This window comes from Pseudorca crassidens, chromosome 2 (assembly GCF_039906515.1).
Source record: "Pseudorca crassidens isolate mPseCra1 chromosome 2, mPseCra1.hap1, whole genome shotgun sequence".
NCBI lineage: Eukaryota > Metazoa > Chordata > Mammalia > Artiodactyla > Delphinidae > Pseudorca > Pseudorca crassidens.
This window is the reverse complement of record NC_090297.1, coordinates 16630461-16655001: the sequence shown is the minus strand read 5'-3', so window position 1 is coordinate 16655001 and position 24541 is coordinate 16630461. Positions and strand designations below refer to the sequence as shown.

The window sequence follows — 24541 nt, the reverse complement described above, 5'->3', positions numbered from 1 at the left end:
CTGGCCCTTTATCTTTAATTTTGGCTTTTACTGAACTCTGGGGCTCTGTTTTCCCAAATTAAAACACATTCTGAGGTGTTTGGTTGTATCTTTTAATTTTTGCAACTTCAGAATTGATAATATTCGATTCCAGTGCACTTCATCCTAGAAGTTGCTTAAAATAGCTTAATTTCCTGAAATACATAATAATGTAATGAATTGATTGTGATATGGATTTGGATGGGGAAATCAACTACCTTTTAATCAACATCAGTATCATCTTGGGTGAAGAAAAATTCAGTGGTTTAAACGGCCTTGTGAAAGTGCGGTTATAGCTGATGAGGTTAATTTTTAACTTAGAACCTAGTCAGACTCCTCATTTTAACTTTCAGTTGTATTATCACACATCGATGACAAGTGTTTATGAAAATCGTTATGGGGGTGAGGTTATGTGATTTGCGAGCTGGCCTGGAGTGTGGCTTGTAGTCACCAAGTGTCCTGATCAGAGCTCTGCTGTGCTATCAAGCAAGACACTTCTCTCTGTGGAAACCTCTTTTGTAGAATGTGGTTAATAATACCAGCCGATCTTACAGGGCACCGTGCAGACTCGTCCCTCCCGTGCACAGCTCCTTGAATTCAGATGAGTGCTAGTTAAACGGAGCTTTGTGCTGTACTCATGAAACGTCTTCCCTGAACAATGATTCTTCTGATTCTGCTAACTTTGGAAAGAGTTTGCATTGTCTTGAGGAAAATGAATGTATCGCTTAGTCAAAAAGCTGTAAAAATACATAGGCTCTTTCCCTTGCTTTCTTCCTCAGAGCCCTATGAATTTGTCTCTCTTGAGTGGCTGCAGAAGTGGTTGGATGAATCGACACCCACCAAGCCTATTGATAATCACGCTTGCCTGTGTTCCCACGATAAGCTTCATCCTGATAAAATATCGATTATGAAGAGAATATCTGAATATGCGGCAGACATTTTCTATAGTAGATATGGAGGAGGACCAAGACTAACTGGTAATTCGAGATGTCTTATCTGCTTAAAAAAGAGTAATGCAATAAGTCTGCATTATATGATCTTTATGATCATTTGACCCAGACTGTGCTTAGACCTCATATTCCTTGCACTTTGCAAAAATGATTTGCTAGGGCTTCCCTGGTGGCACAGTGGTTGAGAGTCCGCCTGCCGATGTAGGGGACACGGGTTTGTGCCCTGGTCCTGGAGGATCCCACATGCCGCGGAGCGCCTGGACCCGTGAGCCATGGCCGCTGAGCCTGCGCGTCCGGAGCCTGTGCTCCGCAACAGGAAAGGCCACAGCAGTGAGAGGCCCGCGTACCGCCAAAAAAAAAAAAAAAAAAAAAAAGATTTGCTAAGTCAAGTATAAATTAAGCAGCGTCATACACAGTATATTTATAATGTTAGAAAAGAAACTGCTTATTCAGTTTTGTTGTGTGTTTTTTCTCACAAGACAGACAAAATAGGATACATTAGAGAAAGCCATCTAGTGTTTTGTTATTTTGTACAGTACTCTTCAGAGTATTGGTTTGGTTGATACCCACAGGAAGGTCTTAAACAATTAACATTACATTTATAGTTGTCAGATATATTGATTACCCTCCCCTCCTTTACACCCTCCATCATTTGATGGTGGTCTTGCAAAATTTGCATCTAAATCTTGTAAAATATACTTTCTGGCATAGATAGTTATAGCATATTATAACATTTTATGTCCTATAGTTCTTTCTTTATGCAGGATAACACTATTACTGTCTTGAGATTTATGTCACCAAAATAATTTAGGACATATGCCAATTTGCTATATTGTGAAAATTTGTGACTTTGGGTTAAAATTCTTCATTGTTTTATGAAGTGCTGAAAACATTTTCTTAACAGGAAATCTGTATGTGAATACACCCTTCCCTTTCGTTTTCTCTCTCAGTGAAAGCCCTGTGTAAGGAATGTGTAGTAGAACGTTGTCGTGTGTTGCGTCTGAAGAACCAACTAAATGAAGATTATAAAACTGTAAATAATCTGCTCAAAGCAACAGTAAAGGGGTATGTTCACAGTGTATATTGTTTGATAAGCTAAAAAACCAAGTAGCTTATTATTTGTGGATAATAGGGACTTGGGATCTTTGGAAGAAAGAAGGGTGATGAGTGGTTGGCCACAGCAGAGTAAATTTTGTGGTGACTGCTGCTGTGGCAGAGATAAAGAGGGCTGAGGCACAGCTCCTGTGGCTATATTCCATCCATTAGAAAGGTTGAAGCAGAGATGTGCATCTGAGGCCTAAACAAGCTAAGGCAAGGTGCTCGCCTGTGTTCTGACATGGAATTGTGGAATACTTATGTTGGAAAACCATTCTAGCAGGCCTGGGGTGTCCCCTTTAGAGAGGCTGAAGTAAGTGTGTTAACCAGGGGTACCCAGTGGTGCATCCTTGTCAGGAACATACAGGCTTCTTGGAGTTTGTTGAGCCGCACTCTGTAGAGCACCTCTGGACTCAGGTGGCATTTATGATGTTTGGGTTTAATTTAAGTTGTATATTTCCCAAAGAAATATCAATCTAGTTCACTGTTTTGGGTCATTCCATAAACAGCCTCCTGAGTGGCCTAAACGTGTTTGTGTATATATATGTGAGTGCCTATATGCATTTGAAGGGTCAGCTATATGCAGTTTTGAGTAGTAATCAAGTGAAGGAAAGTGGCCAGTTGTTTGGTGTGATTGGCATAAATTTAAATGAGGGTTAGGAGTAGCAGGGTAAGATTTAGGATGGAAGCAAAGTATTTTCTATACGTGCAATTTAATATGAGGAGTGAAAATGGCCAAAATGAGGAAATAGGTTAAAAAAAATTGTGTGCACAGCAGCAAATACTGAACATTTTAATTCAGTTTAGTTGTGGCCTTTACAAGGAAAGAAGGGAGAAGGACATTAGGAAATGTCACTTGCATGATTTTACATTCTCTCTCTCTTCCACAGCAATGATGGATTTTGGGTAGGGAAATCCTCCTTACGCAGTTGGCGTCAGCTAGCTCTTGAACAGTTGGATGAGCAAGATGGCGATGCAGACCAAAGCAGTGGGAAAATGAATGGCAACACCTTGAATAAAGGTAGTATTTAAAACCTGTATGTAGATGGTTGTGAATCATACCACAAAATTGTAAGCATTTGTTTGTAGTAAAATAGTTTTGATTCCCATCCACGTAATTTCTAAGACAATTTTTTGGAGTCTAAAGCTCTCAAAAATGTCTCAGAACACATAAAAAGACTTATAAGCTATTGAAAGTGAGCAAGGGCTCAACAGCTCAAGAGAGGCATTCCTTATGGCATAAGGCATTCCTTATGACCTGCTTTGGGCTTAGGGTCTCTCTAGTTAATCCCAAGCAAAATTACTTTTAATTTTGCTCCAGCTAAAATTTTTAAGAAAGGCAAGTCTGCTGCAAATTGCATAGTATGTTGTTAGCTCAGTACATTTTGGTTATAGATTATTAGCCACGCCAACAGGCTGACTTCGTCAAGTTAAATGTGCTTGAACTTGTGCATTTTTCATCCAGGAGAAGAAGCAGGTTTTGAATAGCTTTTTACTTATAAATTCTTCTGAGTTTTCTGAAGCAATGCTTTTAAATAGGAAATTATATTAATGTAAGTCAACCAGTCAATTCCAATTTTGTAATCAGTATTTTATAAGATTATGGGAAATTAAAACATTAAAACCTTTTAGATTTAAAATAGAAATCAGTAGTTTGATCAGTTTACTAATTCATATACAATTAATGATCCATAAGCAATTATTTCACTTAATATTATCTCCAAATATTAGTACTTATATACATATATTTTATTATTTTAATATTCTTAACCTTTTTACTGAAATATTCTGTATTTTCTGCATTTGAACATTTGTATCATTTTATTTGGTGTGGATCTTCCCATATCACTGCTTTATTTTTGAGAATGTAAAAACACTAGAGCCACTAATAATTTTAAACTGATTTTTTTTTAAACATTTTCAAATTTGATGAGTGATTTTTTTTCTTTTGGCTAAAGTATTTTGTTGTGCTGTGTACTTCATGAACTTAACATTTGTTTCAATTTTATTCTATCATTTAAAAAAGATATTTTAAATATAGCCAATATATTATAACAGCTATATATGGAATATAACCTTTACAAATTGTGAATCACTGTTGTGTACCTGAAACTTATTTAATATTGTACATCAACCACCTCACTAAAAAGAAAGATTAAAAACATACTTTTAGTGTGACGTGACCCAGTATGTTAAATGTTTTGTGCTCTTTTAAGCCTCTTTACATATCAGTGGCCCTTTTTTTTTAAAACTGAAGTATAGTTGACTTACAATTTTGTGTTAATTACAGCAAAGTGACTAAGTTATACATATATATATTCTCTTCCATTATGGTTTATCCCAGGATATTGACTATAGTTCCCTGTGCTCTGCAGCAGGACCTTGTTTATCCATTCTGTATATACCAGTTTGCATCTGCTCACCCCAAAGTCCCAGTGCATGCTGCCACCACCACCCCTACCACCAGTCTGTTCTCTATGTCACCGATTCTTTCTGTTTCAGATAGGTTGATTTGTGTCATGTTCTAGATTCCAGTGAATTCCTTCATTTTAAGGAAAGTTGGATGCCATAATAGAAAATGCCTTGATGTCCTAGGTTAAAAATATTTTTCATGTCGCTTTCAGAGTAAAATGCTCCTCTTCTCCCACTTCCTCCATTCAAAGATTTTAAAAGCTTGAAGCAGAGTAGAAGTAACAAAGTAAAAAAAGCCTTTCCACCAGGTATAATCCCTGTAAATAGTGGCTTTTTATAATGGTGCTTGTTACTGGCACAGTTGTGCATCATCCTTTACCAAAACAGTTTTTATAAATTCATACATTTCATTGTATGAATATATATTTATTTAACCTATTTCAGTTTTTTACAATTAGTATGTAAACACAGATGCAGGAAATGTGTCCTTGTACCTACTCCTTTGCCTAATTTTCACATTATGTGACAGAGAGAGAGAGACACAGACAAACAGGCAGGAGACAGAGTTATCTGGTCATGTCTTTCCTTTGCCCATTTCTCTGCTTAAGCTTTTTAATGATTAGTAAATATTCTTTATGTATATTAAGTGTATTAAAAGTCTGTTATGTGCTTAACCTGGAAAATCCATGAATAAGAATTCTAATATCCCGCTACTTAGGACTTCTTCTATTTGATCCTGTTCACTGGTATACACAAGTACAAACTGGCAAGTGTCACAGTGTAGACAAGTAGGAGAAGCAGATGTTGAAAGAGAACTGTTAATAGGAAAAGGAAAGTTTTAATTATATCTATATTTTAAAAATTTTTAAAAAATTATATATGTTTGACATGAAATGTTAAATCCTTATTTCATTAGCCTTCTAAAGTTTTCTGTTCTTCCCTAAAGAGTTGATGGATGAAAGTGACATGACATGTAGATGATTATCCTGGTTTATGACACAGTAATCTGAATACCTTGACTAGAATTGATGGAAGGATATGTAAACTGTTTTTCAGTTTGAAAAAATGCATATTTTCTTGCATAACCCCAATCTTTAAAAAGCAAAACTGCCGTTCAGAAATTTTTCTTTCCTTTAAGGGAAAGAAATGAAACACTTCTTAGCAGGACTGCGCCGAATCACTTGGGTCTAATTTTTAAAATGTTTTAAAGTTTTCTGTGTTTGAAATTGTGTAGAGTAGTATCTTTGCTACTTTGAAATTTAAATACAACAGTAGAAGAGTTATTATCTGTATTTCTTTTGATTAGATGAATCAAAGGAAGAAAGAAAAGAGGAGGAGGAAGAATTAAATTTTAATGAAGACATTCTGTGCCCACATGGTAAGCTAGATAATGTAAAACTTCTGTTGTTAGCCTTACTTTAGCATATCATGTATATTTTGTTAAATATTTTACACTCAAGAGCTCAGGCCCTAATACGGCAGCCATGGTAGAGCAACTGGTTTTCTAAACTGCTCATGATCCTAATGTTTCTATTCTCTTGCCCTGTTCAGCTGTTAGCTTCTACTGCCTACTTTCAAGCCAATGCCTCTCACACATTTCCCTCTCTCCTCGCAAAAAAAATTTAAAATAATAGAATTTCCCCATATTTTATTTTATTTTATTTTATTATTATTATTTTTTTTTGCGGTACGCGGGCCTCTCACTGTTGTGGCCTCTCCCGTTGCGGAGCACAGGCTCCAGACGCGCAGGCTCAGCGGCCATGGCTCACGGGCCCAGCCGCTCCGCTGCATGTGGGATATTCCCGGACCGGGGCACGAACCCGTGTCCCCTGCATCGGCAGGCGGACTCTCAACCACTGCGCCACCAGGGGAGCCCTCCCCATATTTTAGTGAAGAAACTTATTGTCACTTGTCACATTGAAGGGTTTTCTGAGCTTGAAGGAGAAGAATTTCAGTTATTTCCCATTTATGTGTCTGTGTCTTTGTCCAAATTTGAACACTTCGAAAACAGCATTTGTATATTCTTCTTAGGGCTATTTCTGGTTTAGTTTCTTAGCTACTGTGTACTATATATTCTTAATAATAATTTCCTAATCCTTATTAATCCTGAATATTTGTTTATGTGTTTATTTGGTTTTAGTGAGTGCTCATTTGAAATCACTTTTTTTTTTGAGAAGGACTCCTTATATATGACACATGGTTTGCCATTCTGTCAGCCCTCTGAAAGCCAAAATGGTGTCTACTTCTCAAAGTCTTCTACTGTATAAGTTCCCCACTCACACTTTTTTTTTTTTTCTAACTCCACCTTGAGAAAAATTGGACCCAGAGAAGCTGGGATGTCAGTGATGAATCTGTTAACACGTTTGCATTTCTTGTTGTGTGCTAATGTATTGCTAATACTCAGAATTCTTTTTTTTAATTGAAGTATAGTTAATTACTATGTTGTAGTAGTTTCATGTGTACAGCAAATTGATTCAGTTATACATATATGTATTCTTTTTCAGATTCTTTTCCGTTACAGGTTATTATAAGATACTGAGTGTAGTTCCCTGTGCTATACAGTAGGTCCTTGTTGTTCGTCTGTTTTATATATAGTAGTGTATATCTGCTAATCCCAAACTCCTAATTTATTCCCCCTCCACCATCCCCTTTGGTAACTATAAGTTTGTTTTCTGTTGGTGAGTCTGTTTTGTAAATAAGTTCATTTGTATAATTCTTTTTTAGATTCCATATATGAGTGATATCATGGTATTTGTCTCTCTGACTTCACTTAGTATGATAATCTCTAGGTCTATTCATGTTGATGCAAATGGCATTATTTCATTCAGTTTTATGCCTGAGCCTAATACTCAGACTTCTTGTTGGTCCCAATAAATTCCTTATTTTAGTTCTTACTTCATTGCCTCATTATGAACCCATACATGATGCCTCACCCTTTCCTTCATTCACACCGGTGCGGCGCGGCATGCGGAATCTTAGTTCCTCAACCAGGGATCAAACCTGCGCCCCTTGCAGTGGAAGTACAGACTCTTAACCACTGGACCGCCAAGGAAGTCCCCACACTAGTGGTTTTTTATGAAGAGTCCTGGTGGTGCTAGTGATAGTAGTTGTCACTTGAGTTGTATTTGTGTGCCTATCTTTCTGGACACAATCTCACTGCACTTCACTAGCTGAGTGGCATTCCCATTTACTGGCTACAGAACTAGGAAGTGGGGGTGAAGGGTCATCCTGGGATGTGGATTTTTTTTTTTTTAACATTTGTAGCATAGATGTGCACATAGCATAAGTGCCTCCATTTTGAGAGTTGAGGAATCTGTAGTAAAATACTAAGTTTTCATGCTTGGTGCTGCTTAGCAGAGTGAAACAATGCCAGAACTCAGACTGTCTTCCTCCTTCGTTCACTGACATTTGGTCTCAGCCCACCTCTCTCATCTTGTCATTTTAGTTTTACAGTTTTGACTAGAAAGCATGGCAGAGCTGAAAGTGATTTCAGGACTTATGCTGCTCCCCTCAGCTTGTCAGAAATTGTAGATGAGCTATTTTTTTTAGATCTTCTAGCTTGATCTGCAGCTCAGTGGAATTTTGTTGCTGTACCTTGTTATCTTGCATTTAAAAAGCATAGTTCTCAACTCTTGCTTTTGCGGACGTCACCTGTCAGTGTACCATGTCCACAGGGGCAGGATACGGGACTTCACTTAAAACCTACCCCACTCTTTAGGTTTATATTAAAACTTGTTCCTGAGATGTTGTGATGGTCGTCATAGCAAACAGATGATAGACATTTATCAAATGTTTACCTTGTGCCTAGTAGTTTTCTAAGTGTATAGATATTAACTCATTTAATCTACACAACAACGCTGAAAGGTCAGTATTACTAGTGTACCGATTGTACTGATGAGTAAGTAAACGGAGGCACAGAGAGGTGAGAGTCGTTTGCTAAAGGGTACCACACTTAATGCATAGGTTTCACCTAGTTATATAATTGTCTGAAATTCTTTTTCTTTGAAAATTTGAAGGACTTACTGTATCTTTCAATGTACCATTTGTCCAAAGCCCTTCTTAGGCAGTTTTTGTCCCTTCCACTTTTGGTAGCTTGTTAAGATCTCTGTCCACAGCATCGTGACACCTCACCCTGTGCAGGTCCTAATTCATTTATTGCTCGGGGGGTTCTGTGGAAGCCATGCACATGTGTGAGGGCAGGGGACTGCCAGCTTCCCTGTTTGGGTGTCCTGGCTGGGCCATTTCACTGGAGAATTCTCACTTTGATTATCCCTTCTTGGACTGCTCAGATTTCTCCATAAGGATCTTTCATTCTCCTGCCTGGAAAATGCAGAGCTGGCTGTCACTTCCAGGGCTGTAAAGAGGAGGGCTTGGGAGTCTCTGCATTCTGTGTGGAAACATTCACTTATCCGCATCTCAGCGCACTACCTCTTATCTCAGCTTTGTGTCCCCCAGTGCAGAGGCCTTAGGTTTTATATCATCAGAGAAGCTTGTGTTGTCTTTTGTGGATAGCGGGTGCAGGTATCTGTAGGGTGTATAGAAGGGCAACTCAGAATTTTAACTGCCTCTTAGATAGTCTTTTAGTCTGTTCTCTTCTGGGTACCCCTAATTCCTGGATTTGTGGGGCCAGTTCTGTGTAGTAAGTGGGTTAATGTGTAGTAAATTGGGTTACTTCTTTTGTCAGTTTAGAATTCATTTTTCTTGTCTTATCCATCCACCTTTAAGCTTCTAAAATATTTGTTCCTGTTGTCCCATCTGTTTTCTTTTATCCATCATTATGATTTTGTATCTTTAAAAAAGGTCCCCTTACTGTGGTTTAATGGTGTTTCAGGAGGAACTGGAAGTAAATGCAGTTTTAAAACATTTTTATCAGGCTTCCCTGGTGGCGCAGTGGGTGGGAGTCCGCCTGCCGATGCAGGGGACGCGGGTCTGTGCCCCAGTCCGGGAGGATCCCACGTGCCGCGGGGCGGCTGGGCCTGTGAGCCATGGCTGCTGGGCCTGCACGTCTGGAGCCTGTGCTCTGTGACGGTGAGAGGCCCGCGTACCGCAAAAAAAAAGAAAGAAAAAAACATTTTTATCTGGAAGTCCATGTTTGCATTTTTATATTTTAAAGCCTGGGTATATTTATGATGGATTTTGTGTGAATTAATAATGGATTATATATTCCATTATATGATTGGCTACTATCATAGAGTTTAGCATTTACTGCAGATATTCCTTATCCATCAGGCTTTCTTATCCATTTCATTTTATATTCATTTAATGGTTAACAACTTCCTTAACTACCTTGTTTATTATACCTGTTTACTAAGCAGCTGAGCAGTTAAAAAAGCAGTTTTTTAATTTATTTTTTTACAAGTTCTTTGGATATTGTGTGCCCCCAAAGTATTAGAGTTTGAACTAGATTTTGTCGGGGAGAGGATTTATCCAGAATCTAAACTCATTGTTAACTAGATTTCTATTTTTACCAGAAGAATCTTTGGGGATTAGGTTATCGAATTATGTTTGGTGAATTCAATCTCTCATGACTAGTTTGATCTTGTATTGGGAGATGTTGCTTACAAAATGATTTTAGTTTATTGGCTTTCTTTTAAGATTTAAGAAGCAATGTTATATATTGCAGGATACAAGTCTAATTTCTAAAAATTCATATGTCACAAGTAAAAGTTTATTGTGGTGAGGTCGAACTATTCAGATACATTAAATCATGGTAGTTATTAAAATGATGTGAAACTAAATTTAGAAACATGACTAGGGGTAGAGTAGAGGACTTTCTGATTAATACTGACTTGGAAGTATTTAATATTGACTGCAGTATTTAATTTCTGACTGCAGTGAAGTGACTTATTAAGATACATTGCTGATTTTAGAAATAAACTTGTGTTCTTCTCTAATTACCTGAGTAATGCACATCTTACAATACAGCCAGTCATAAAGTAAAAGCAACCTTACATCAAAACAAGAGGCAGTGTATCCAGAGAGTCTGTGGAATCCTGTTTAAAATATGTGTTTGTGTATTTGCATTATTGTTTCCTATATTCTCCCTTTATGAACCAGATTGGGTTATAACATATGTATACAGAGGAACGGTCCCTTTAAAAAAAAAAAGAAAAAAGGAAACCACTTAAAAAGTATAATTGCCCTGGAGTTCTTTCTTTCTTTTCTTTTTTTTAAATTAATTATTTATTTATTTTTGGCTGTATTGGGTCTTCGTTGCTGCGCGCAGGCTTTCTCTAGTTGCGGCGAGTGGGAGCCACTCTTCGATGAGGTGCACAGGCTTCTCATCGCGGTGGCTTCTCTTGTTGCGGAGCAAGGGCTTTTTTGGCACGCGGGCTCTAGAGCGCAGGCTCAGTAGTTGTGGTTCACGGGGTTAGTTGCTGCGCGGCATGTGGGATCTTCCCGGACCAGGGCTTGAACCCGTGTCCCCTGCATTGGCAAGCGGATTCTTAACCACTGCGCCACCAGGGAAGCCCCAGGATAGCATTTTAAAGTAAGTTTTCATAACCTCAGAGGAAATTTGTTAACAGCCTACTCAGAAATAAAGTTAATTTTTACATTGTGATCTATTTTCTCTGGTAATAAGTATATTAAAGCAAAGTAATCATTTCTTAGGATCTGTCAAAGCTCAATAAGAGGTGACGGATGGAAGTTAAGAAGATGCATTTTGAGGCATTAGAAATTATGGGGTTTAGATGAGAGAGGTCTGGTTTCATATCCTAGCTCCATTATCCACCAGTTGTGGTGACCCTGGGTGTATTAATTTCTCTGATTCTTGGTTTATTTATTGTTATAAAACACATAAAGCAAAGACTCAGGATACTGCATTTAGAAAGCCCCTGGCTTTTATACTCGTGTAAACATGCAAGTATCTTGCCAATGGGGGTAGAAACACATTTTCCTTTGGAAACTTAAAGATGGTTTTCTGGGTAAAGAACCATATAGGTACTATATGCAGTTCACTAATTATCTATTGGGAACAGCTGAAGCAATAAAAACTGGAACCACAAGCACAGTGAGGGGTTGAGGGAGGAGAAAGGGCCTGAAATGCCGGAAGTATCAGTCAGCCCGGGAGGGGCTGCTGAGACTGAGGGTCACTGCCATCTGGGCGTTCCTGTGACCTTCAGAGGAAATGAAGGGTAGTGGTGACTAGCACTCTGCTCATTCTCTTCTAGGAATTTTAAAGACCCACGGGGTTCAGGGTGTTTGCAGTAGTAATAGCAAACTAACTGGGTCAATCGACTGGATATGGTTTTACGATTGAACAGTAGATTGCTTTACTATTTAAGCGTGAGTGTCACACAACTTTGAAAATAGCATTTCAATTCGGGATGAATTTAGTAAAGTAATAAGGTAAAACGGAGAAAATACATCCTGCAGGAAATCGTGGCATTTGAATGCGGGTGGAGATGAAATACAGACGAAATACTGTTAAACAACCCCTGGGGTGGCACAGGGACACCAGGATCCCTGGAAGCCCTTTTAGTGCTTCCTTCACTGGTAGGAAGAAAGGCCTAGATTAAGGACAAAGGAATGGCTGGCTTGTTTAGAATTAGATGGAATTAAAAGTTTAGAGACTTTGAAACTAAGGAAAGAGAGAGAGAATTACAGTACTTTAGAACAGAAGGAAAAGAGGCCCTACAAATTTGTCTTAAGTTTAAGAAATATAAAATAGATTTTTGGAGGGTATATATTGATTTTTTTTTTTAACCTTTTCTCTCTACTCCGGCCCCCCCCCCCTGCCCTTTTTGACTTAGGGGAGTTATGCATATCTGAAAATGAAAGAAGGCTTGTTTCTAAAGAGGCTTGGAGCAAACTGCAGCAGTACTTCCCAAAGGCTCCCGAGTTTCCAAGTTACAAAGAATGCTGTTCACAGTGCAAGGTGCTGCACGCTGTCCTGACATCTGTGGAAATTAGAATGCCACCTCCCTGGATTGACTTCCCAGGAGAATTGACATGCACTCTTGGTAGGGGTTAGGGAGGAGGCAGGTCCTGTGCTGTCAGCAGGAGATGGTTGATTGCTTCCTGCTTCCTTCTCTTTCAGATTTTAGAAAGAGAAGGAGAAGAAAATGAAGCCTTGCATAAGATGATTGCAAATGAGCAAAAGACTTCTCTTCCAAATTTGTTCCAGGACAAAAACAGACCATGTCTCAGTAACTGGCCAGAGGTATAATGATTCCCACAAGGGATAGAATTCATCTCACCTTTGTAAGACCCTTGCCAAATTCCTGATGAACAGTGGTTTCAGAACAACTGAGAGCTTCTCTAATTCTCATTTGTATAGTTTTCTTATCCCGGGGATTTTACTCTTAGTTCTGGTTGCTTGGTAGAGGGCTGTATTTCCATTTTATTTATGAAGCTTGAAAGAGGAAAACCACAGTAGGTGGAGACATTTTCCCTATAGGATTTAGGTTAAGAATGCAGTGAATTAGTGGATACTTTCATCTGATTTTTCTATTCTAGGACACGGATGTCCTCTACATTGTGTCACAGTTCTTTGTAGAAGAATGGCGAAAATTTGTTAGGTATATACCAAAAATTTTCTATTTCCTTTTTTATTGTTGATTTTATTATTTTTAAGAATTCATGGATCCTGATCGTAGTACCTTACTTTTACTAGCATATACTGAAAGTTTTATTTTCTAATAATCTAAATGAATAATCCTGAGAAACACATTAATTACTATCATTAAAATATATCTCTAATTTAAAAATAATCATCGTAAAAAAATCTTCTCTTTAGTCATGCAATAGTGAAGTATATTGATCCTCCTTGTTTCATTTGAGTAGAAAACCTACAAGGTGTAGTCCTGTGTCATCAGTTGGAAACAGTGCTCTTCTGTGTCCTCACGGGGGACTCATGTTTACATTTGCTTCCATGACCAAAGAAGATTCTAAACTGTGAGTTTCTTCTCTTCATGTGATTTTTTTTTTTCTTCTAGCGATTAATAGAACGTGTTTAGGAAGTTTCTCGTCTGACATAAAGAGTCTGTTTTAAGAATCTGTTTGAATTGTGGCGTTATTTCCTCTGGTATTCTCTGCTAGGTGGAGCACTAGCCTTTAAAAAAAAAAAAAGACTGCTTCTCCATAAAAATCAAGAGGCTGCCTGAGGCTGCCTTGCTCTTGTTGCTCCCTTCTCCTTCCTGGAGCCCTGCTTTCTCCTTCCAAGCTGCTGGTACCCAGGACAGTGCCTCTAGGTTACATCATATAGAATTTATCCCTCTGTAGCTAAGTTCTTTACTCAACTTCAGTTTTCGAGGTTTAGCCATGTTGATCCATGTATTGATAACTTCAGTCCATTTTGTTTTACTGCTGTTGTAACATTTTTTTGTATGAAAAAACTACTGTTCCTTGTTGATGTATCTTTTCCTTCTTAATTTTGTATTAAATATTGGTTTTGATAATTCTGGTTTAGAGATGGAGTATGTCCTTGTGTCTTAAAGCATGTTGTGTTTTTTTGCACAGTATAGCTCTCATATGGCCCAGTGAGTGGCAAATGATACAAAAGCTCTTTGTCGTGGATCATGTAATTAAAATCATGAGAACTGAAGGAGGAGATGCAAACCTTTCAGAAACACAGTATATTTCTGAGCCTAGTAAGTTTTCATATCGCTCTTGGTTTATGTAGTTAAAAGTTGGCGTTTTAAGGGGGAAGGAAAGAGTATGTCAATATTGTATTTTCTACTTAAAGATCATGTGGTGTTCCAAAGTATATTCCGCAGATGGGAAGTATCATATAATTACCTCATTATTAGTATGTTTGTCGACAGTAAATGGATTTCCTTGTTTGCATACAATAGAATACAACGGTTAACAGAAAATATGAGTAATATTTTGATGAATACACTCTGGTAACTTTGATATGTTCTTTTAGATCTTTCATTCTTTGACAGTAATTCCTCAACCACTGCTATTTTTTTTTTTTTTTAAAGAACTCTGTCCAGAATGTAGAGAAGGGTTATTGTGTCAACAGCAGAGGGACCTGCGTGAATACACTCAAGCCACCATCTACGTCCATAAAGTCGTGGATAATAAGAAGGTACCAGTCCCTCTTGTGGTCGTGCCTAGTAATGGTCAAGCTTGCCTTTTGACTTGCTGTTGGATTTTCACTAGGGTTGCCTTATTTTTTTTTTGGTGGGAGGGCATTGTGCAGGCGGAGCCATTGGACTAGAACTGAAAAGGAATAGTTATGTGATTTATGTGGATCTAGTCAGTTATTAATCGAAACACGAATATTCGTTGAGTGTCAGCTGTGTGCTAGGAGTGGTCTTGGTGCTGGGGATACAGGTGGTGCAGAAGACAGAGAAGTTACCTACCGTCAAGAATATTTGTACCTAGTGAGGTAGATCAAGAATAAGCCCATAAATTCATAAGATAATTTCAGACAAGAACAAGTACTTTGAAGGAAATCTAGCAAAGTAAAGCGAGAGACAGATAGAGGCGGAGGTGCATTGTTAGATAGGGCATGGGTATGAAAGGTGCGTCAGAGGAGGAGTTGTTTTACCTAAGCATTAACTGTCAGAGAGTCAGCCTGTGACGTGTAGTGCAGGCAAAACCGTAAGCCTAATGTGCTCAAGCAACAGAATAAGTTGTATCTAGAGCAGCACTGCCCAGTGGAGCTTTCTGCAGTGATGGAGATGTTCTGTATCTGCACCGTAGCCATTAGCCGCATTTGACTGTGGAGCACTGAAATGTGTCTAGGGTGACTTGAGGAACTGAGTTTTTAATTCACTTTAATTTAAATAGCCATGTGTCACCTCTGGCTACCACAGTGGACAGCACTGGTCTAGAGAGAAGTTTCTTCCAAGGAGGGAAAGTGATAGGTGATGAGGGATCAAAATTTATCGGCCTTTATACATCACACCAAGGATTTGGGATCTTAGTCTAAGCGTAGATGTAAGCCACTGGAGTTTCAAGAGAGGTCATGGTGTGTTCTCATTTATGCTTTCAAAAAGTCACCCTGGCCATTGTGTTTGGAGTTGGTAAGGGCATAACGGAAAGAAGGACAGCCAGTTTAGAGCCTCTTGGATTTTTTTTATCTATTAAAGGGTAGGTGAAGTGGACAGATTTGGGTATAATTTGGGAGCAGGGGTGTTGCTGTGGATTGTTTTTGGAGCATTTTCACTATATTAGGAATGGCTCTTAGGTAGATCCTGACCTATATCTCTGGACATCTTGTTAATTTGATTCCAAGGTTTTGGGAATTAAAGACAAAATAGAATGTGTTTTATTTGATGATAGTTACCAAACACATTATTTTAGAAGGGTAACTTACAAATTATGCTCTAATGGTCTAGGGTTTTGCTTCACAAGTTGAATTAAGGCCTCATTTCCTAATTTGCTGAGAAAATGAAGTTGAGTAAAAATGTCTCAATTTTTCCCCTAGAATTTTCTTATATCTTTTGTACCTATTAGTGCATGTATATATTGGTATCTAGTACAAAATAGTATCCAATTTAGGTAAAGTTTTATTATTATTTTTTAGTTTGATAGCAGTATTTCATCCATCCTTCATTTTCTCAGTCTCAAGGAGCATTGGGACTCCTGTCTGAACTTGAAAAGGCTTGACGATCAGTGTACTAGGGAAAATGTAGAGCAATTTTGAACTTCTGCAAAATAACATCATTGTAAAATCTGATAACTGTTCTGCAGAGACCGCTTACAGTTATGGCAAACACATTAAATACGAGAATAAATCATAGGATAAGAACTAACATGTTAAAAGAGCACAGAAGAGAGAGAGAGCCCTTGAGTCTTGATCCTCTATCTGATCTATTACCCCACCATTGAAAAAGGTGTGCTTCCTCTTGATAAAGGTGGCCAGTCAAAGCCCCACAGCTGGGCTTCCCTGGTGGCACAGTGGTTGAGAATCTGCCTGCCAATGCAGGGGACACGGGTTGGAGCCCTAGTCTGGGAAGATCCCACATGCTACAGAGCAACTAAGCCCGTGTGCCACAACTACTGAGCCTGCGCTCCAGAGCACGCGAGCCACAACTCCAGAGCCCGCGTGCCACAACTACTGAAGCCCACGCGCCTAGAGCCTGTTCTCCACAACAAAGAGAAGCCACCACAATGAGAAGCCCACGCACTGCAACAAAGAGTAGCCCCCGTTCGCCACAACTAGAGAAAGCCCGCATGCAGCAACGAAGACCCAACGCAACCAAAGATAGATAAATAAATGTATTTTTAAAAAAAGATTTAAAAAGCCCCACAGCCTCCATAGCTCGCCTTCCTAGGGTCTGACCTACTTTTCTGTCTTTTCCTGACACATTCAGGTGATGAAGGATTCAGCTCCAGAGCTAAATGTGAGTAGTTCTGAAACAGAGGAGGATAAGGAAGAAGCTAAACCGGATGGAGAAAAAGATCCAGATTTTAATCAAGTATGTGTTGAAGCTGCTCTTCATTGTTACACCTTTTGCTGTTCTGAGAGCAGTCACTCTGAGCTCTTGGACATCTCTGCGTAGCCTATGCAGGATGTCGGTTCTCAGGACCCCTTTTTTTCCCGCTTTCCTGCATTGGGTAGCATGCTGTAGCTGCCCTGATTTCTCACGAAAAGCCATGGGCTACATTACTCTAGAGTTACTATGTGCTATTAAGCCAGAAAGGCTAAAATATACTGAAATGATTCACTTTTTACCTGGAAAGAAAACTTAAACTGACCCATATCTTGGCTTGTTGCTTAATCGTGGAATCTTTGTGTATGAAAAAATTATTAAACTCAGATTCCCTGACTACAAGGAAAACACACAGTAGCCTTTATAATATTGGAGTTTATAGAAGAGACTTTTGGGTCTCTTACATGTTAGGCAAATGACTAGAATCGGCATTAGTCTTTCATTTTTCTTCTATTAAAATTACCTATTTTCTGTGTATTTTGTTATGGTATTTCTACCCCCTTTTATTTGGTTGCTTGATTATATCCTGCATGTTCACAGTGATGTTGGAGAAAAATGTCAAGAACAGGAAATAATGTGGGCATATGTTTGGTTGATATATGATGTAGATAAGTTTAGCTTCTCAAAAAGTCAGACCATTATACACCAGAATATTCTAGATTTACCTTAAATTCATGGAATTTCTACTCTAATTAGAGTTTAGCTTTAATTAACTAGAGATATTTGTGTTCTTTCTTTACTGCTAAAAAACAGTGTAGTCAGATTATGGTTAGCATCCTCCCTGAAGGAATGAAAGCGATAAAATGGCCATCTGCTGTATCTGTTACAGAGCAGAGATTATCTGGGTTTCTTGGCCTCTCTGTGTATACATACTGATACTGTTACTTCATTTTCAACTGTGATTAAGAAAGTCTGAAAAGCACTCTTGACTTGAATCTTGGTCTCCCTGAGGAAAATGTTACTTGTAGCTTCCCAACTGGCATAAAGAGATATGTCAGCATCTGTTGATTTTAAAACACCTTTGGAAGAACAAAGTCAGGCGCTGCTGACCATGATCAGCCACTCCTCCCAAATTTGTGTTTCAGTCCCTCAGCATTGGAGGGCCCCCTTGTCCCAGTGCTAACCAAATCCATACATTTTATGGGGATGTAGGTTTTCAGTTTTGTGGGGATATTTTCCTATAATAAATAATGCCCTCGTTAAAATTTATGTACATGTATGCCTTCTGTTCCTCGGGATGGTTTTTGAGATTATTGAGTTAAGTAATATGTCTCTTGAATAGGAGTTTGCAAACATAACAAACCTTGTTTGTTGTCGACTTGTTTTATGTTCCCATCTCCTCTACAGTCCATTTTTCAAGTCAGATCTACAAGCTAGTGTATTTGCTTTTTCCATTGATATATTTTAAATAGAAGTGTTTGTGTCCATCCTGATTTAGGACTCCATTCTCTTTCATTTGCTTGGCCGGCAGTACCATGGTAGTTTATTGGTAGTTTGTTTATTAGTGGGAGTATGGTGTAATAATCAATTGGGAATCCCTATTCTTCTGGTAAACTTTGTAAATAAGTTTGTAAAGCTAGATATATATCTGTGTTCTTACTGTCCTTATTTCTGTCATTTCAAGCTTTACTTTTCAGCCTAAGAGTTATTTACAAAACTTTTAAAAACGTTTTCAAGTGATTTCGATTTTGGGGAACTTTAACTGTTTTAATGTCTGGTTTTACCTATTATTGTCATACCCACAGCAATTTTTAAATTGCTGTTCTGTTGCTCAGATACAGATGACAACAGATTTCACTTTTATAAATACGATAGAGAATATTTGTTGGGGAACACTGTTTTTTATGACATAATTATTTTTTGTGCTTTCTTTTGTCTTCTCATTGTTGTATACTCTAGAATGTTTTAAACATTTTTGTCTTGCAAAAAAGGTGTAACCTTCCGTTTTGAAAAGAGTAGTTGGTCCCAGAAGAATGTCAAGAGTTTTCAGAATGTCGGCCTCCTCAAATCTTTTCTTTGTAATACGTTGCACTATCTCAATACAAAGCTTCTGTAATTGCTGTTTTAAATCCCTGTAATATAAAATGATGCATTTCTATTTGTCCTTAATGGAAATGAACAAATCCCCTTTCCTCTTTTCTCTAAGCTAGATCAACCCAGTTCCTTTGACTTTGACCTTATCTACAATTTAGGTTAATAATGTACCCAGTATTGGATATTACTTAGGTAATTGAAAGCCTTCTAAAACCAGTGGATTGCTTTTCGTCAGATAAGTTCGATTTAAATTCTATGGATTTAAAAGAAATTCTGGGAAAGGCTTTTAGACCCATTAAAAAATATATCTTGCTTAATGTTCAGGGCTTTGTTATTTGGTTGTGTTTTATATTTCTAAAGTAAAATTTTAGGTTGTAGATATTTTCCCTTATATTCCTAATTGTGAAATTTAGGTCCAATTTCACCTTTTCTTGAATAATTGAGATTGAGAAAAATGTGTCATGAATTTTTTTTTTTTAACTCCCACCTTGTTTCTTATGTTAGAATCACCTGTGTGCCTCTTCAGATGCACAGCTAGAGCTGAATCTAGCATTGTGTGGCACCTAGCCAGTGGCCTATCACCCTGAGCAAATGCTCTTCTGTTTACCCCCTGATCCTCTCTGCTTTGTAAATCTCTGGAGCTCCATTGGTGATGCGTAGGTGGCATCTGTGTCCATAATGACCCCTGAACCGCTCTGATTATGCACACCTGACACTCAGTGACAGCCTCGGAAACCAGAGGCAGAGCCTGGGGGTTACCTCATCCAGATTTAATTAAACCAGGGGAAAAGATTATTTTAAAAATCTTGTTTCATTCATTCCCTGTCCTGGTTAGCAGAATAATCTTGACTGTTAACCTCTTGATGAGGCATTTATTGGAGTATTGTAGAAAGATACTTGGTTCTCATCTATAAAAGACTGGTACAATATATAGTATATACCCATATGTATGCCTGTACTTTTTGCTGAACCATCTTTAGGTCAATTGTGCACATCATGGCATTCCACCGCCAAGTTCTTAAACCAGCTTATCAGTAGAGACAGTGTCCTGTTTACCCAACCTCAGATTTCTTCACCTATCCCAAATGTGTCTGAAGCAATGTTCCCTCCTCAAACCAGCATACAATTAAGATATGCATTGTTTTGTATCAGTTTAGACTGTTATCCAGAACAGTTATCCTGCCTCCACACCCCTTTCTTTCCCTTTTGACACTGACTGGATTAAATTTAATAATCTTAAAAATTTTTCGGTTTATCATAATTGTGTCTTTCTAAGGTCAAAATTTTGCTTTTAAATCTCCTTTTTATAATACATACATTTTAAAATCCTGGAGCTTATATGCAGTTAGAAGTGTATTTTGTCGTTTAATTTTTTCAGTTTTGTCTGAGCCTACTAAGAACCTCCAGCGAGTTCCTATTCACTGTTGATACTGAATTTCAAATGGTTAACAGTTTGATAAATAAATTGCTTTTGCTTGCCTGATGAACTTTATGAGCACGGGTCACAGTGTGGGTAATTTCAGTGCTTTCTTTTTTTTCGGATCTTTATTATAGAGCAATGGAGGAACAAAGCGGCAAAAGATATCCCATCAAAATTATATAGCCTACCAAAAGCAAGTTATTCGGCGGAGTATGCGACATAGGAAAGTTCGTGGTGAAAAAGCTCTTCTTGTTTCTGCTAATCAAACATTAAAAGAATTGAAAATTCAGGTGAGGAGAATATAGCTTTTGTTTAATTATGCTCTGAACTTGGAGGACCTTCCCGAGTTTCTGCTTTGCACCTAAGTATTAGGCCATTGAGAGAGGGCTTTTTTGAGTTTAGAATAATGCTTGCAGGGTCACCAAATTAAAATAACTCTTTCTTTAGAAAGAGTTTCAAAGTTTTCAAAATTAGCCAAGAATCTTTCTGTGAAGATGAAAAGTATTTTGGGGATTCTGAAAACTTGAGCAGGTTCTGAGTAGCTTTCCAATAATAATGAGAAATGTTGAGAGCCATTTAACTTGTTACGTGTTGAGGTGGTTCTTTTTGGAGGTTCATTTTAGATCGTTCCCACTCTATCCCCCCCGCCCCCTCCATTGCTTTTGCACATCAACACAGTGGATGCATTATGAAAATGCCTCACGATACTGTTGTTTCCTGGTAGCAATACTAAAGTACTGTAAATGAGCATGCCAATGGGACATCTCAAAACCCAGGAAAAAGAGGCTGATAAATTCAAGATGTACATGAAAAAAAATCTGGCCTCTTATCTGTTTTAGTCACTGATACGGATCCCAGAAGTTGACCGAATTTCCCTCTCTGCTGCTTTCATGCGGCCTGGTTTACTGGTTCTGCATTTTCCCTCACTGCTGATACTTATCGTTGTAATTGAGGCAAAAGTATAGGCTTCCTTTGAGGGTGTGATGTGTTCCAGATTGTCCCGGGAACAGTATTTCCCTTGGTTGAACCCATGGCTCTGAAAATAAATGTGTTGGCCTGATAGCTTTACTCTGTTACTGTAGCTTTTACATCTGAGAAAGCTTGTTTCTATCACCGGCGTTCTGCCTGTCAGTGGTAAACCTCGAACATTCAAAACCTTTAAATTACAAAAAGAGCCCCTGTGGATAAAGACATTTTCAAAGCCTGTGCTGCTTTTTATTGTGGACTACCCTTTTTAAAGAATAAATCAAAAGTCAGCAGAAATAACCTCTGTCTGTGAGCATGTTACCTGCACAAATGAGTTGCTAGAAGGCAGCAGCTGTTCACAGGACAGCCCCCAAACGCGCTCTCCTTGGATGGCTCCTTTGCCGTGTCCCTCCTCTCATCTCCCGTCCTGGCTTCGAGGACCACTGTGATCTAAACAGTCCAAAGAAAGGGCAGTGAAGTGTAATTTCCCTTCAGTGATCCGTGGTGGTAGCTTCGAAAGCTCCCACTAGATGGGACCTTTTTGCCCAGCAGCCCGAGCACTGTTAGAGCTTGTGGTGGGCATGCATGTGAGCCTCAGCCAGTGGTGGGGGGTGACTTTTTAAGCATGTAGTGCATTTTTTTTATGTTTCATGGAGCCTGTCCTCTAGGGTATACTACATTTCCAAGTTAATAGGATGGCAACTACACCCATTTATAGTTGCTTAATTCATCCACCTATGAGGCCATAAAGTACAATTTATCCATCTCCTTTCTCGGAATATGCTTGGTGTTTAATTGTCTTATTCCATTTTCCCAAAGAGAGGTTTTGAGTGGGTAGTATTGCTTGCTTTAGAAAGGAGGGAATTTTCCTTATTTCACTTTCCTTATTGCATTTCCTTATTTCAGCCACACACTCACACCCCCATGGCAAGCAGCATGGAGCCGCTCACCTTGTAGGAACAGAGTTTTCATTGTTCCTTTTATGCCCCACAGATCCACAATGCTGCACCCGCTTGTTAAACAGACCTATAGAATGTTAATTCTTCTGAAGCATTCTCCTAGCACTTACGGTTTATGAATTATTATTATACAGGGCACAGGCCTCCATGCCTTTGGCCTGTTCCCTCATTCTGAAATACCGTTTTCTCCTCACTAGTAAGCACTGTTCATCTTTCACAACATCTTTTCTGCAAAACCTGTCTTGGCCTTCAGCCACACAGCTAACTGCTCCTTTCTGTGTGCTCCGCTAGGAGCAATGTGTACTTTCTGCCACCATCTTCACTGCTTGGTTTTGTCCTCTCGACCTCTCCGGGGTGGGATTATTCACTTTATATTTCCAGTACCTAGCACGGTAGTCAACACACGGTGTGATAAATCTTCATGAGTTGTTGAATGAATTGAAATGTCCTTGTCTGTGCACTCAAAATATAAAGTATGAGCCTCCACCCCTCAGAGATGGAACTCGTGTCTAGAGGTATTTGCGGTTGGTCCAATGTGTGGTGGTGCAAAGACCCTGTGCATCCCACTTAGGCGTGTGAACTAGCATTCCTACAGTCATGCAGCTGTGACATTGCCCACATTAAGTTGGTATCAGACACTTCCTCTGTAACTGTGCTTTCTTCTTCATGGGTCGTGTTTACTGACTGGGGCTGTTGCCTCTGCCTGATGCCCGTGTGCTGGGCTGCCTTCGGTAGAACTGTCCCGTCAGTACTTCTCATGTACCAGAAATAGGCTCATTGCTTCATACACAGATCATTGATGATGTCACTGCACTGTAGCCACAGATCCCTGTTGAATCAGTCTCTGCTTGCTTCTGAGAGCCTGATGTCCTTTTGAGAAGTCCAATTATGAACCTGGCCTAACAGTTAGGGAGGAGGCCAGTGTTGTTATCCCTGTTGTTATTTACCTGTGTACTATTATTAAAATCACTTTTCTGGTCACAGTCTTCCCAGCTGGAAAGCTCTTGGGCCCAATTATATACACAGTTGGTTCAGGGCTGCTTGTTTTGTCTTTCCAGATTTTTCAAAGAGTAGAGGAATAGAGTGCATAAAATGGTAGAATGGTTTCCCTGTAACATGGATATTGGTGTAGTGAGATACATGTAATGGAACATATTCAAGGAGTATGGCACTCAGTTATGCAGCATAATAAAATGAATACTCTAGAATACACCCAAGTGAAGAATTAGAGTGTATCATTGAAGGGTACCTATGTGTGCCTGTCTGAGCCCAACTCCTCCTTACTTCGCACTGGTATTTACTCCCTGGACGTGATAAAAATTTTTCTGAATTTGAAAACAATGTTTAAGTATTATGCACAACAGTCTTTCTGAATGTATTCAACTTTTAAGACTTGGTTAGAACTGGGCTGGTGTATATGGCCCCTACCCTTAAGAAATTCATATTCTGGTTCCTAGAGGCAAGACTCAGTCTAAGAATATGTGACAGGCGCAATGGCTGAATTTTGTAGTCCGGCTGCTCACTAAGGGGATCAAAACGAGAAGAGTCCAGATAGCCTTCTGGTTAATTTAGAGATGGTCTTATGAAAGAATTTGGAATTGACTTGGTTATTAAAGCGATGTGGAACCTGGGCATGATAGGAGTGACAGTGACGGCCTTGCTCAAGCCTTATTACCAGAGGAGCTGTCAGCCCAGCCCCACCTTCTGCTCCTTTGTTTTCTCCGCACCCCAGCCCGTGGAGAGGTGGTAAGATGCAGAAGACAAGGTCCTGTGGGTATAATTGTCTCCTGATTCTCTATCAGGCCTCCTACTCAGATGTATTGGGATTAGAGTCTCAGTAGGAATTTAGCAAGCGAGCTGACTGTAAACTGTTGTGTCTTTTGTATTCTGAAGTCTTTTATTTTGCCCTCAGAATCTATGCATTATTCCTTCAAATAGGGTATAAGTCTCAGTGTTTTGCTTTACACAAACTTTGTTTCCTTTATATTGGCACAGATCATGCATGCATTTTCAGTTGCTCCTTTTGACCAGAATCTGTCAATTGATGGAAAGATTTTAAGTGATGACTGTGCCACCCTCGGAACCCTTGGCGTCATTCCCGAATCTGTCATTTTGTTAAAGGTAGGTAACAGCTCTTTACCTGAGGGATTCTCATGTGTAAACTGCGTGCAGTGGTGGTTACAGTTACCTCAGGTTCTCGGCAGGGTGTGGTAAGAAGCTTCTGCTGTGAGAGTTTTGCTGGCCTCTACATTCTCCATCTCTGGATGAGCCATGAGAGACTTAGAGGAGGTCACA

The 24541-nt window shown here is 39.0% G+C and overlaps 1 protein-coding gene across 7 annotated transcripts in view; it reads left to right on the top strand.

The window, feature by feature from the left end:
• The window catches only part of USP48 (ubiquitin specific peptidase 48), a 67420-nt gene that overhangs the window by 37351 nt on the left and 5528 nt on the right, over positions 1-24541 (top strand). For all 7 annotated transcript variants that reach the window (XM_067723134.1, XM_067723092.1, XM_067723133.1 and 4 more), the window contains 13 exons: positions 798-995; positions 1919-2033; positions 2954-3084; positions 5782-5853; positions 12230-12354; positions 12517-12639; positions 12936-12997; positions 13263-13373; positions 13938-14068; positions 14405-14511; positions 16748-16852; positions 20456-20611; positions 24242-24367. In XM_067723134.1, the coding sequence (XP_067579235.1) occupies positions 798-995; positions 1919-2033; positions 2954-3084; positions 5782-5853; positions 12230-12354; positions 12517-12639; positions 12936-12997; positions 13263-13373; positions 13938-14068; positions 14405-14511; positions 16748-16852; positions 20456-20611; positions 24242-24367 (1562 nt within the window). The remainder of the gene's footprint in view (positions 1-797; positions 996-1918; positions 2034-2953; positions 3085-5781; positions 5854-12229; positions 12355-12516; positions 12640-12935; positions 12998-13262; positions 13374-13937; positions 14069-14404; positions 14512-16747; positions 16853-20455; positions 20612-24241; positions 24368-24541) is intronic.